The sequence below is a fragment of the Wyeomyia smithii genome, chromosome 1, assembly GCF_029784165.1.
Source record: "Wyeomyia smithii strain HCP4-BCI-WySm-NY-G18 chromosome 1, ASM2978416v1, whole genome shotgun sequence".
NCBI lineage: Eukaryota > Metazoa > Arthropoda > Insecta > Diptera > Culicidae > Wyeomyia > Wyeomyia smithii.
Window position 1 is genome coordinate 146,646,370 of NC_073694.1, and position 12,636 is coordinate 146,659,005.

General features: G+C 37.8%; 1 protein-coding gene across 1 annotated transcript in view; it reads right to left on the reverse strand.

The window, feature by feature from the left end:
* The window catches only part of LOC129734079 (uncharacterized), a 114,453-nt gene that overhangs the window by 45,550 nt on the left and 56,267 nt on the right, over positions 1-12,636 (reverse strand). The window contains exon 2 of the mRNA XM_055695798.1: positions 9,920-10,203. Within this exon, the coding sequence (XP_055551773.1) occupies positions 9,920-10,203 (284 nt within the window). The remainder of the gene's footprint in view (positions 1-9,919; positions 10,204-12,636) is intronic.

Sequence of the window (12,636 nt, forward strand, 5' to 3'; positions counted from 1 at the left end):
TTTCTCGTGGAAGTGCAGAGGTGTTCTCGGCTTCCAATAAAGCGAGTATCACGTCAACATATTCCCATACACACTCCTTCTTGGACCTGCATTCGGATGCGGCCGGCGCTGGTATTGCCTAATATAAAGATTTAGGTCACCTGTTTTTACACATTGAGGATGCATGTTGGTCCCAAACATCATCTGTTGGTTCTTTGTGTAATTACAGCTAATCTGGCAATAACGGAGTAGCAACCGCGGGCGGTCAATCATGCTCATGCTCATGCTCATAAAGTGTGATTTCTTTTATTTCTCTTTTTCTTAAGCGCCAAATTTCATATTTTATACTTCAATCACAACAACAATATTTAGAACCCAAAGATATTGGATTGAAGCGTTCATGTAAATCTATTTTTACAAATTATAAGTTTGGGTTTTATTAAACTTTTAATAGATTCTATATTTCGGAGAAAAAATTGTAGAAATTTTATTCTGAACATGGTTGCAACAATAAATTATAAGTCAAGACCACGTGGTTTAGGAATGGCCCCAATAGCGTTTTCACAGGTTACGCATAAACTGTTACCGAGTCTTGCCTTTTAAAATTCGAAGTAGTGGCTCGAAGTCGGTCATTTTTGGCTTTAATACCGTTTGGCCTTAAGTCCTTTGAAATCCATTGGCCAGATTCTACTAAGTTTCTAATTCATGAAGATCCCCTTGCCAAAGCGGCTACGCAGTTCTCTAGCCTAACCTAGCTCTCTCAGGTAACCTAGCGGCTGCGCAGCTCTCTAACCTAACAGGTCATCTCAACAAAGCTTATAAAAAAGAAACACATATTTTGTATATATTTTTTTATTTCAGGGATAAAAATTGATAAACTTTTGGGTAAAACTAGTTTAGAGCATCATGTTTACGTGTGCCTAATTTCGTCACATCTGTCAAGTGTTTATCGAGGTGGCTTCCAGGCATGAAGCCCTTCATCAAAAAGTTCTGGACAGAATTTTTGTTTTATACCATTCCCACAGTTGAATTGTTTTTAAATTCCATAAATTTTCTAGATTTAAGAATGGTTTTAACCTATTTGGTCAGTCACCACTCCTGATCTCTTGGATTTGGATTAACTTTTGGAATTACTACATTTTTATACATGCTCTCGATTCTCTACATTTTAGATTTTTAATATCTTTTTTTCTAGATTTTTAAAATTTTTTGATGAAAATGAAACGTTGGTCGCGAAATGTGCTAGAAGTATTTTGTAAGTCAACAATCGTTGTAAAAGATTTGTGTTCAGAAAACGTATGTTGATCATATATGCAAGGCCTTTCCAACAACGGAAGTATCAAAAGGCCAGCTCTAGCCTCTTACGTTCTAGGCTTTAGCCAAGACAACATCCTGGCGTAGGCGTTGGCAAAGTTGACATGGCAATTAGGAGTAAATCCTACGCGTGAGTAGCGTAAACATGGCAATGATATTAGTGTGTTTTCTCATTCGTTGTTTTGCTTTCGTCTCGATTAGACGCAAATTGTTCATCTCCGTTTGAGTTTGCAAAATAACAATACACGAGTTATCGTACGGGTGTTTTTTTGTCGATTAGTTCTTGTGCTGCGCGATAACAATAGCCGGTAGTTTATCGGCAAAAACATCTTCTGCACACTGGTAGGGGCAGGCTACCCCGCCAGTGATCCGATACGCAGCTGATATATCAGCAAGAATAATTCTCCCGCACCGCTGTTACCCCGCTAGCAGCACGGACCACCATACGATCGAGCGAGTGGAAGTCAACTACAAGTGGCATCTACAAGGTCGCGTGTAGGATACGGCCACTGTGTCACAACACGAAGCTGGATCGTCATTGTTTGTTCTGCGGAGACGCTCGATTAATCCTACTATCAGCCGTGAGGTCGTGACTTAGACGTTCGGTGAAGTATTCACTTTAGAATTTTTATTATTATTATTAATAGTATTATTATTATTGTTATTATTATAATTATTATTACTATTGTTTTTATTATTATTATTATTATTATTATTATTATTATTATTATTATTATTATTATTATTATTATTATTATTATTATTATTATTATTATTATTATTATTATTATTATTATTATTATTATTATTATTATTATTATTATTATTATTATTATTATTATTATTATTATTATTATTATTATTATTATTATTATTATTATTATTATTATTATTATTATTATTATTATTATTATTATTATTATTATTATTATTATTATTATTATTATTATTATTATTATTATTATTATTATTATTATTATTATTATTATTATTATTATTATTATTATTATTATTATTATTATTATTATTATTATTATTATTATTATTATTATTATTATTATTATTATTATTATTATTATTATTATTATTATTATTATTATTATTATTATTATTATTATTATTATTATTATTATTATTATTATTATTATTATTATTATTATTATTATTATTATTATTATTATTATTATTATTATTATTATTATTATTATTATTATTATTATTATTATTATTATTATTATTATTATTATTATTATTATTATTATTATTATTATTATTATTATTATTATTATTATTATTATTATTATTATTATTATTATTATTATTATTATTATTATTATTATTATTATTATTATTATTATTATTATTATTATTATTATTATTATTATTATTATTATTATTATTATTATTATTATTATTATTATTATTATTATTATTATTATTATTATTATTATTATTATTATTATTATTATTATTATTATTATTATTATTATTATTATTATTATTATTATTATTATTATTATTATTATTATTATTATTATTATTATTATTATTATTATTATTATTATTATTATTATTATTATTATTATTATTATTATTATTATTATTATTATTATTATTATTATTATTATTATTATTATTATTATTATTATTATTATTATTATTATTATTATTATTATTATTATTATTATTATTATTATTATTATTATTATTATTATTATTATTATTATTATTATTATTATTATTATTATTATTATTATTATTATTATTATTATTATTATTATTATTATTATTATTATTATTATTATTATTATTATTATTATTATTATTACTATTATTATTATTATTATTATTATTATTATTATTATTATTATTATTATTATTGTTATTATTACTATTGTTATTAGTATTAGTATTACTGCCTTTTTTTATTTTGATCCATTGTAGTTTGAAAAATTGTTTTTAAAATTTAATAGCAACTACTTGACCCCCCCCCACATTCGAATATTTATCGTTTGTGTGCGGTAGAGCGTAACGCTCCCGCAAAATGGACGACATGCAGGTGCAACTATTCCTGGATGTGGAAACAACTGGGGAAGAGATTGAGATCTCCCCCATCAATTCCCCTCTACCTTCCCCGCTACCTAGCCCCGTACCAAGGGCACCGGCAACACGGGTGAAAGCTTACCCAGATGCTTCGAAAGGTCCGTTCGTAGTTTACTTCAGGCCCATAAAGAAGCCTCTAAATATAATTCAAATCGGCAAGGACCTGGCAAAACAGTTTTCGGACGTAACCGAAATTACAAAGGTTAGACCGAACAAACTGCGAGTTGTTGTGAGTAGCTTGAAGCAAGCAAACGCAATTGCTAGCTACGAGCTCTTCACGAGAGAGTACCGCGTGTACATCCCTGCCAAGGACGTGGAGATCGACGGTGTGGTTACCGAAGGAAGCCTCACGGTCGATGACATTTTGCGTCACGGGGTTGGCTGCTTCAAGAACCCCCTGATTCAAGATGTAAAGATACTGGATGTCAAGCAATTGCATTTAGTATCCATCGAAGAAGGGAAGAAGAAATTCTTCCCTTCGGATTCCTTCCGTGTAACATTCGCCGGATCCGCACTGCCGAACTACATCTCTTTGGACAGGGTTCGTCTGCCTGTACGCCTGTTCGTACCGCGGGTCATGCATTGCCAAAACTGCAAGCAGTTAGGTCATACAGCCACCTACTGCTGCAACAAGGCACGCTGCAGCAAGTGCGGAGGCAATCATGCTGAGACCGCTTGCAGTGAGGATACTACCTCTTTACTGCGAGGGAACTCGGCATGACCTTTCGGCGTGTCCCGCGTACAAACAGCGCGAGGAAAAAATAAAGCGTTCCCTCAAGGAACGATCAAAGCGCTCTTTCGCAGAAATGCTGAAGAGTGCTGAGCCACCCTCGACAGGAAACATCTTTTCCTTTTTGCCAACCGATGAGGGTACATCTGACGATCCCGTCGAAGGGTGTTCTTATGCCATACCAGAAGGATCTAGGAAGAGGAGAATGATCAACTCTCCTAATCTTTCTCGCAAAGGTCGCAAGATAACCCCTAGCGGAATGACCAATAAGCCAACACAAAAAGGAAGCGGTGAAGAAAAACCGAAGCAAGTACCTCCCGGTTTTAATTTTAAATCAAACCAGGAGTACCCACCGCTTCCTGGGGCACCAAAAACCCCTCGTGCACCCATTTCTCGATCAGAAGATAAAATAGAAACAGGGTTCATAAAATTTTCTGATATTGTGGACTGGATATTTAAAACATTCAACATACCAGATCCCCTACAAAATATTCTTCTTGCCCTTCTTCCTACAGTGAAAACCTTTTTGATGCAACTAGCAGCAACTTGGCCCCTCATTTCAGCTATCATATCTTTCGATGACTAATACGGCGAAAGAGGTTAGGAATTTTAACACTGTATTACAGTGGAATTGCAGAAGTATCATCCCCAAATTCGATCTATTTTTTCATTTAATAAATACATACAATTGTGACGCATTTGCGCTCTGTGAAACCTTTCTCGATTCAAACGATCAACTCAATTTCCACGATTTTAACATTATTCGTCGAGATCGAGACTCACACGGTGGAGGGGTACTTTTAGGGATTAAAAAGTGCTATTCCTTCTTCCGAATCGACCTCCCCTCGATCTCGAATATTGAAGTCGTTGCCATTCAAACGAATATGAATGGAAAAGACCTATGCCTTGTTTCGTTATATATGCCTCCATCCGCGCGGATTGAACAGAAGCATCTCACTGATATAGCAGAGTTGCTTCCCGCGCCTTTTTTGATATTGGGAGATTTTAATTCTCACTGTTCGCTATGGGGGTCGCTGTACGACTACAACCGATCTTCTTTAATCTGTAACTTGATCGACGACTTCAATATGACAGTTATGAATACTGGGGAAGCGACACGTGTACCTTATCCTCCAGCACGTGAAAGCGTGCTTGACCTATCCCTTTGCTCGACATCACTAGCGTTAGATTGCCGGTGAAAAGTAATCAACGATCCCCACGGTAGTGATCATCTTCCAATCGTTATATCAATTGCTAATGGTTCAACTCCCCCGAACCCAATCAATATTTCCTACGACCTTACACGTAATATTGATTGGAAGTGTTATGAGTCTATTATAGCGCAATCTATCGAGACTCACGAGGAACTTCCTCCGGAGGAAGAATACGCGTTCTTAGCTGGCTTGATAATCGACGCCGCGACTCAAGCTCAGACGAAACCGATACCCGGGGTAACGATTAGACAGCGCCCTCCCAACAAATGGTGGGACAAAGAGTGCTCTGAGCTGTACGCGCGAAGGTCCGCGGCGTATAAGGACTACCGGGAGTACGGCACTGTCAACCTGCTTCGAAAGTACGAGGCACTGGGCAGGCAGATGAAGAGCTTAGTAAAGGCGAAAAAACACGGGTACTGGCGGCGGTTCGTAAACGCGTTGTCCAGGGAAACAGCGATGAGCACTCTTTGGGATACCGCCAGGCGCATGCGGAACCGTGACGTTTCGAATGAAAGCGAGGAGTATTCAGATCGCTGGATACTCGATTTTGCCAAAAAGGTCTGTCCAGACTCTGTACCGGAACAGAAAACCTTTCGCGACGCGTTATTAGTAACTACGGAAGAGCCTCCATTTTCGATGTTGGAATTTTCAATGGCTCTCCTGTCGTGCAACAATAAGGCTCCAGGGTTAGATAGAATAAAATTCAACCTGTTGAAGAATCTACCCGACTCTGCAAAAAGACGCTTGTTGAATTTGTTCAACAAGTTTCTTGAGCTAAATATTGTTCCGCATGACTGGAGGGAGGTAAAAGTCATTGCTATTCGGAAACCCGGGAAACCTGCCTCTGATCACAATTCATATAGGCCGATTGCGATGCTCTCTTGCCTCCGGAAATTAATGGAGAAAATGATCCTCTTACGGTTAGACAAATGGGTCGAAACAAACGGGTTACTTTCAGATACTCAATTTGGCTTTCGCCGGGGCAAAGGGACGAACGATTGCCTAGCGTTGCTTTCTACTGAAATTCAACTAGCCTTTGCTCGAAAAGAGCAAATGGCTTCTGCGTTCATGGATATTAAGGGGGCTTTTGACTCTGTCTCTGTAGAAGTTTTAAGCGCGAAACTTCATTCGCAGGGACTTTCACCAAATTTGAATAACTTTTTGCTCAATTTGTTGTCAGAAAAGCATATGTATTTCTCACATGGCAATTCGACAACTTCCCGAATTAGTTACATGGGCCTCCCCCAGGGCTCATGTTTAAGTCCTCTCTTATATAATTTTTACGTCAATGACATCCATGAATGTCTTGCAAATTCATGCACGCTAAGGCAACTTGCAGACGATAGCGTTGTATCCATTACTGGTGGCAAGGCTAGCGATCTGCAAGGACCTTTGCAAGATACCTTAGACAATTTGTCTGAATGGGCTCTTAAGCTGGGTATCGAATTCTCTCCGGAGAAAACTGAGCTGGTCGTTTTTTCTAGGAAGCATAACCCAGCTCAGCTGCAGCTCCTACTAACGGGTAAAACGATCTCTCAGGTTTTAGTCGCTAAATATCTCGGGGTCTGGTTCGACTCCAAATGCACCTGGGCTTGTCATATTAGGTATCTGACACAAAAATGCCAACAGAGGATTAATTTTCTTCGTACGATTACCGGAACTTGGTGAGGTGCTCACCCAGGAGACCTTCTAAGGTTATACCAAACAACGATATTGTCAGTTCTTGAGTACGGCTGTTTCTGCTTTCGCTCCGCCGCGAACACGCACATTATAAAATTAGAGAGAATACAATATCGTTGTTTGCGTATTGCCTTGGGTTGCATGCCGTCGACCCATACGATGAGTCTTGAAGTGTTAGCGGGTATTCTTCCGTTGAAACATCGTTTTTGGAATCTCTCTTACCGGTTGCTAATTCGATGCACAGTTATGAACCCATTAGTAATTGAAAATTTCGAGAGGTTGGTCGACCTTCAATCTCAATCCAGATTTATGACTTTATATTTTGACTATATGGCTCAAGATATTAATCCTTCTTCATACGATTCCTCCAATGTCGCACTTTTAGCTACTTCTAATAATGCTATATTCTTCGACACCACCATGAAACAAGACATTTCTGGTATCCCGGATCAATTGCGACCCCAAGAGATCCCTAAGATTTTTTCCAATAAGTTTAAACATGTTAGTTATGATAAAAGGTTTTTCACTGACGGATCTAATCTAGATGAGTCCACTGGCTTCGGTGTTTTCCACGAAAATTTTACCGCCTCCTACAAACTCGATGCTCCTGCTTCCGTGTACGTCGCAGAACTTGCTGCTATTCAGTACTCTCTTGGAATCATCGAAACCCTACCCATAGACCACTACTTCATCTTCACAGATAGTCTCAGTGCCATTGAGGCTCTGCGATCAATGAAGCCTGTGAAGCACACCCCGTATTTCCTGGGGAAAATACGGCGGTTTTTAAGTGCTTTAACAGATAAAAATTACCGGGTTACCTTAGCGTGGGACCCTTCTCATTGCTCGATTCCGGGTAACGAAAAGGCTGACTCTTTAGCTAAGGTGGGTGCTATTGACGGCGATATTTATGAAAGACCAATTGCTTATGATGAATTTTATAGCATTTTGCGTCAGAGAACACTCAACAGTTGGCAATCATCATGGAACTCAGATGAACTGGGACGGTGGCTACATTCCATTTTTCCTAAGGTATCGACGAAAGCATGGTTCAAGGGGTTGGATGTAGGTCGGGACTTCATTCGCGTGATGTCCAGACTTATGTCCAATCACTATACGTTAAACACGCATCTCTTTCGTATAGGGCTTGTAGACAGTAATCACTGCGTTTGTGGCGATGGCTACCATGACATCGAGCATGTTGTTTGGTCGTGTACCGAATACTGTGGTGTTAGGTCCGAGCTTATAGATTCCCTTAGGGCCCGAGGAAAACAGCCGAACGTACCCGTTAGAGACATTCTGGGAAGCGGTGATCTCCAGTACATGACCCAGCTATACGGGTTTATAAAAAATGCTGGAATCAAAATTTGATTTTTCTTATCTATTTGTTAGATTACAATTCCCGTTATAAACTGAATGAAAATGATACACCATGCTGGAGACACTAAATCGAAGACTCGGCATCTTCATGTTCACGCAGACACCTCAGACCAAAACTGCTCAACTGGAACATCACTGCTTAGCAATGTACAAATCAATAAATCCTGTAACTCAATATAGTTAAAATCAAAATTGTAACTCCCCTCCTCTCACCTTAAATCCCCACTAGCTCGTAGTCGGCCGCGAGAATAAAGAAAAGGCCTCCCTCTTTTCCCTGCTAATTTAGAATTTAAAAAAAATGTACTTGGCTCAGTTAAACATAAATTGTATCGTGCCGTGTCAAATAAACTATTTAAAAACTAAAAAAAAAAAAAAAATTAGTGTGTTTTCGTGTATGGTTTGGCATTGTAACCATCCACAGAAACGTGCAGTGTCGTGTGGAATATATAATTAATTCATAGACACAGTTAGCACTGCAGATATTTTGTGAAAGAGTAAAAATTCGATTAAAATCAATAACGAAACCTGATTGACTAATTCTGAGAAAATTACCTTCATGCTTAAAAAAAGGGTAAAAACGAGTTTTTTAAGCGATTATTCGCAATCAAATCATACTAAAACTAGTACTAATTAGTTTTAATACTGCTTTTGCGCTATGGGAAAATTTGATAGCATATGCTATCAAAGTACGTAACTATGTACGAGCATATGAAGCAACTACGTTCAATAGCGTTCCTTCAAGTCGGTTTGGGCAAGGCTGCTCTGCAAAGACAATCAAAAAAAAACCTACAAGCACAGACTAACAGACATAACACTTTGAACGAATTTTCAATAAAATCGTCGTTCAGCCAGTACTTCACGTTAGTAACACTAGCACCATTCGCTGCCATGTTCGCGCTGCGTCTTGTATTTCGACATCAGCGCTAACGTACGTGCATGTGTCAAAATGAAAACCACAAAACAGGTATAAGATTGCATGACAGACGATGTTGTCGCGCGATCACAGTAATTTGATAGGGAATTCGAAATGATAGTTTTTTGTGGCGATGGATCTAGGTTCCAGTGTTATGTCTGTTAGTCTGTGCTACAAGCTGCTTTCGGTAGGGTCGGTATGTGAGAAAAAATTCCGTTGAACAACGATAAATTAACGAATTCGCCGTAATTTCATCAGCGTGAGCATAATTTAGCACGCAAGCCATACCAGACAGTAATTTGGGCGACTTTTTCTGCGTGCGATGTCGTTGCGTAACCAGCGGATATAACATGTTGCTATGGTGTCGTTAAGCATCTCTCGGGGTGGAAGTAGCAACAAAAAAAAAACTTCTGCTTTCACAAAAAATATTATGTTGCAAAACCATAAACCAGCGATTACAGTTCTACGTAAACTTTTTTTGTCACTAGAGTCTTTATGGCTTCAATTTTCGAAATCAACCTCTAACTGTAGAAGTTTAGAATCACGACCCAATAGAGGGTCGTTTGAACTCTGATTTCCGTAAGATTGTAAAAAATACTGTTAACCTACCAGTCTCGTTTCGATATCCATATCAACCTTGGCGCGTAGCTTTCGTCGCGTTTTGCCCAACACTGGGGTACATAGGAACGCATCCGAACTGCGCCGACCGGTTCCGTTTGTTCCGGCAAGCCGGTCCATTTCGGCGATGGCCGGAACCGGAGTCTTGGCGGCTGCATCGTACAGCTCTTGGAGAGTTTCCGAGCGGGTTTCTGCGGTGAACAGGCTAGTGTCGATGTGGTACTTTGTACAGTGATGCGTTTTGATCTGAGCGAACGTTACCAGGTCACTTTCAGCTGCAAGAAAAAATAAACGGGGAAATAAAGGTTAGTTACTACCAAAGTGCTAATGTTCCACTTTTTATGCTTTAAGAAAGTTTAGGAGAAAGCCTGTTCGAATCGGTGAAACGGAATGGGGATTTCCATTATCACTCTACTCAAACAGAAGAAAACTCTAAACCACCGGAATCCATGTTTGTTCTTTATAACTCTTCGTTTGTGTACAAGTCCGTCATGGGCAAAACAAAACGAACGTGTTTCTTATTTACCTTCGCTCGGCGCGGGGAACCTTATCGCTGAGAGCTACAAAATTAATTCCAAGTCTGTTTTCCAGACTAAACGTGCTATTTGGTTATCAGCTTGTGTACACATCGGTAATCATTTGTCACGACACTTTAAAGCACTTGAAAATTGATACATTTTCTTCGTTCAAACGGAGGGCAAGTGCATTCGATAAGGATTCGTATTTTTTACACCAAGTTGCAGCTAAGCATGAACGGTATAAATTGCCGTGGCATTTTGATATGGTTTCTCGATAAGAGATGGCTAACGTTAAGCCGTAGAGAGAACAGTATCGCATTGGTGTGATCTGCTTGGTGGTATAGAACATATATAGCATTTGGTAGTCATACATCGCAGGTTTATCATGGTAATTTCTTTGCGGCGATTGGAAATTCAATTATACGTTTTTTTTTTCTGAATTTGCTCATCCGTATCATAATTAAAATACTTAAATATATGTCGCGAAGCTACTACTATCGTTTGGTTAACTTTACAAACTTTTTTAAATACAAAATAACAAATTTTCCTATTATATCTGATCAGAGGTTACTTGAAATTTGGAGCTAAACAAATGTTTTACGTATACGTATGAAAAAAATAGCGTCGGAATTCGTAGTTAATCGTACCAAAGCTATATTGTTTTATTGAACCTTCATGCATTTTTTAACCCTGAAAACCCATTCCTTCCTGAAACATTAATTACGCTGAATAAGTGATTTAATTAAGCTTTTAAGAATAATGTTCAAATTCGAGCGTTGGTTTATCTAACGATAGTAATTCACAACTACATCATAAACCAGCACACGTTAGCTAATAAAATGTTAATTAATCTACCAAAAAGTTAGGTTTCTATCAGCACATTATTCAGACTGCGTTTGGATTACCGTGTTTGCTACAATGGAGATGATTTTGAGTACGGAATCGGTCGAGTTGATGTTGTTTATTTTTAGAAACTGGAATTTTTGTCTTGGTATTCGAATCTCAGCTACCAACACTATTTTTGGAGTCGCAATCTTGCTAATTACGAGATTACTTTAGCATGGCTGCATAGCGCGACTAGTGTGACGACCGCTTCTAACCTATTTTCGTAGCACATTATAGTTTATCTTGTTTATTTCCACGCTAGTATCTATCGAGACTGTAAACACGGAGCTGCCAGGGCTCTCATGTTGTAAACACTCGGAACCAAATCGGCGAAATTTTGGTTTAACAGCGAAGCTGAACTACTACACCAAAACGGAATTCACCATGAGGATAATTGTCCTCATACATCGAATCTGTAGTCTACTCTCTTTGTAATACGATCATGTGAACTGTTTGGAATCCCATTGCCTCTAGTCACATGACGGAATGAGCGCAGTGAAACAAAACGGGACGAATTCCGGCATAAACATTGCTCGCGAGAAAACGATCCGACAGTGACACATGATTTATCCCGTGCCATTATTCTGCTCTCTTCCTAAAGGGCACTATTTATAGTGACAGATCTTGCTGAAGCTAGTAGGAAGCTAGTGATGCTCAAAGAAAGCCTTGAGTGTGGAAAGGCAATTTGTATTACCCAGGAGCGAACGTGCGTGTGACAACGAGTAAATCAGAAGGCAATTTTATCGAGCCGTGAAACGAGCAACTGGGACATGAGTGAAATATTGACGTCAATATGTTAGCGACTTAACGAATTTATCTCCAGGTGAATTGCAGCCAAAACTCCGTTACGAGTATAGTGAAAACAAACGTTTAAAATGAACCACGCCCGTAAACTGGTTCAATGGCATCGGGCATTCGGGTCTTATCATTATTCACACACAATCGTTGGTGGAGGGCAAAACAAGTTTTCGAATGGAACCGTAATCTACACGCAACTATTTAATTGCGGCCTACCGTCTTTCTGCGGGAAAAAGTAGATATAAAAGCCAAGTCATTTCAACAACAGACAGCGACGAAAAACGCGCTTTGATGGTGCACACGGCTAGTACATTTATTCCGAAACCAGTAGACCTGTACTTGCCGTATACGGCAAGATCGGGAGTGGAAACCGGCTGGCCCAGCATAAAAATGGGAATACTTCTTCATTGCCTGAATCGATAATGTTGCAATCACCAACTGCCACATGAGTTAATGCTTTAGTTCAGCATATCTTGACGTGTTCCAAACCGTAGGGTAAGCTGGGGT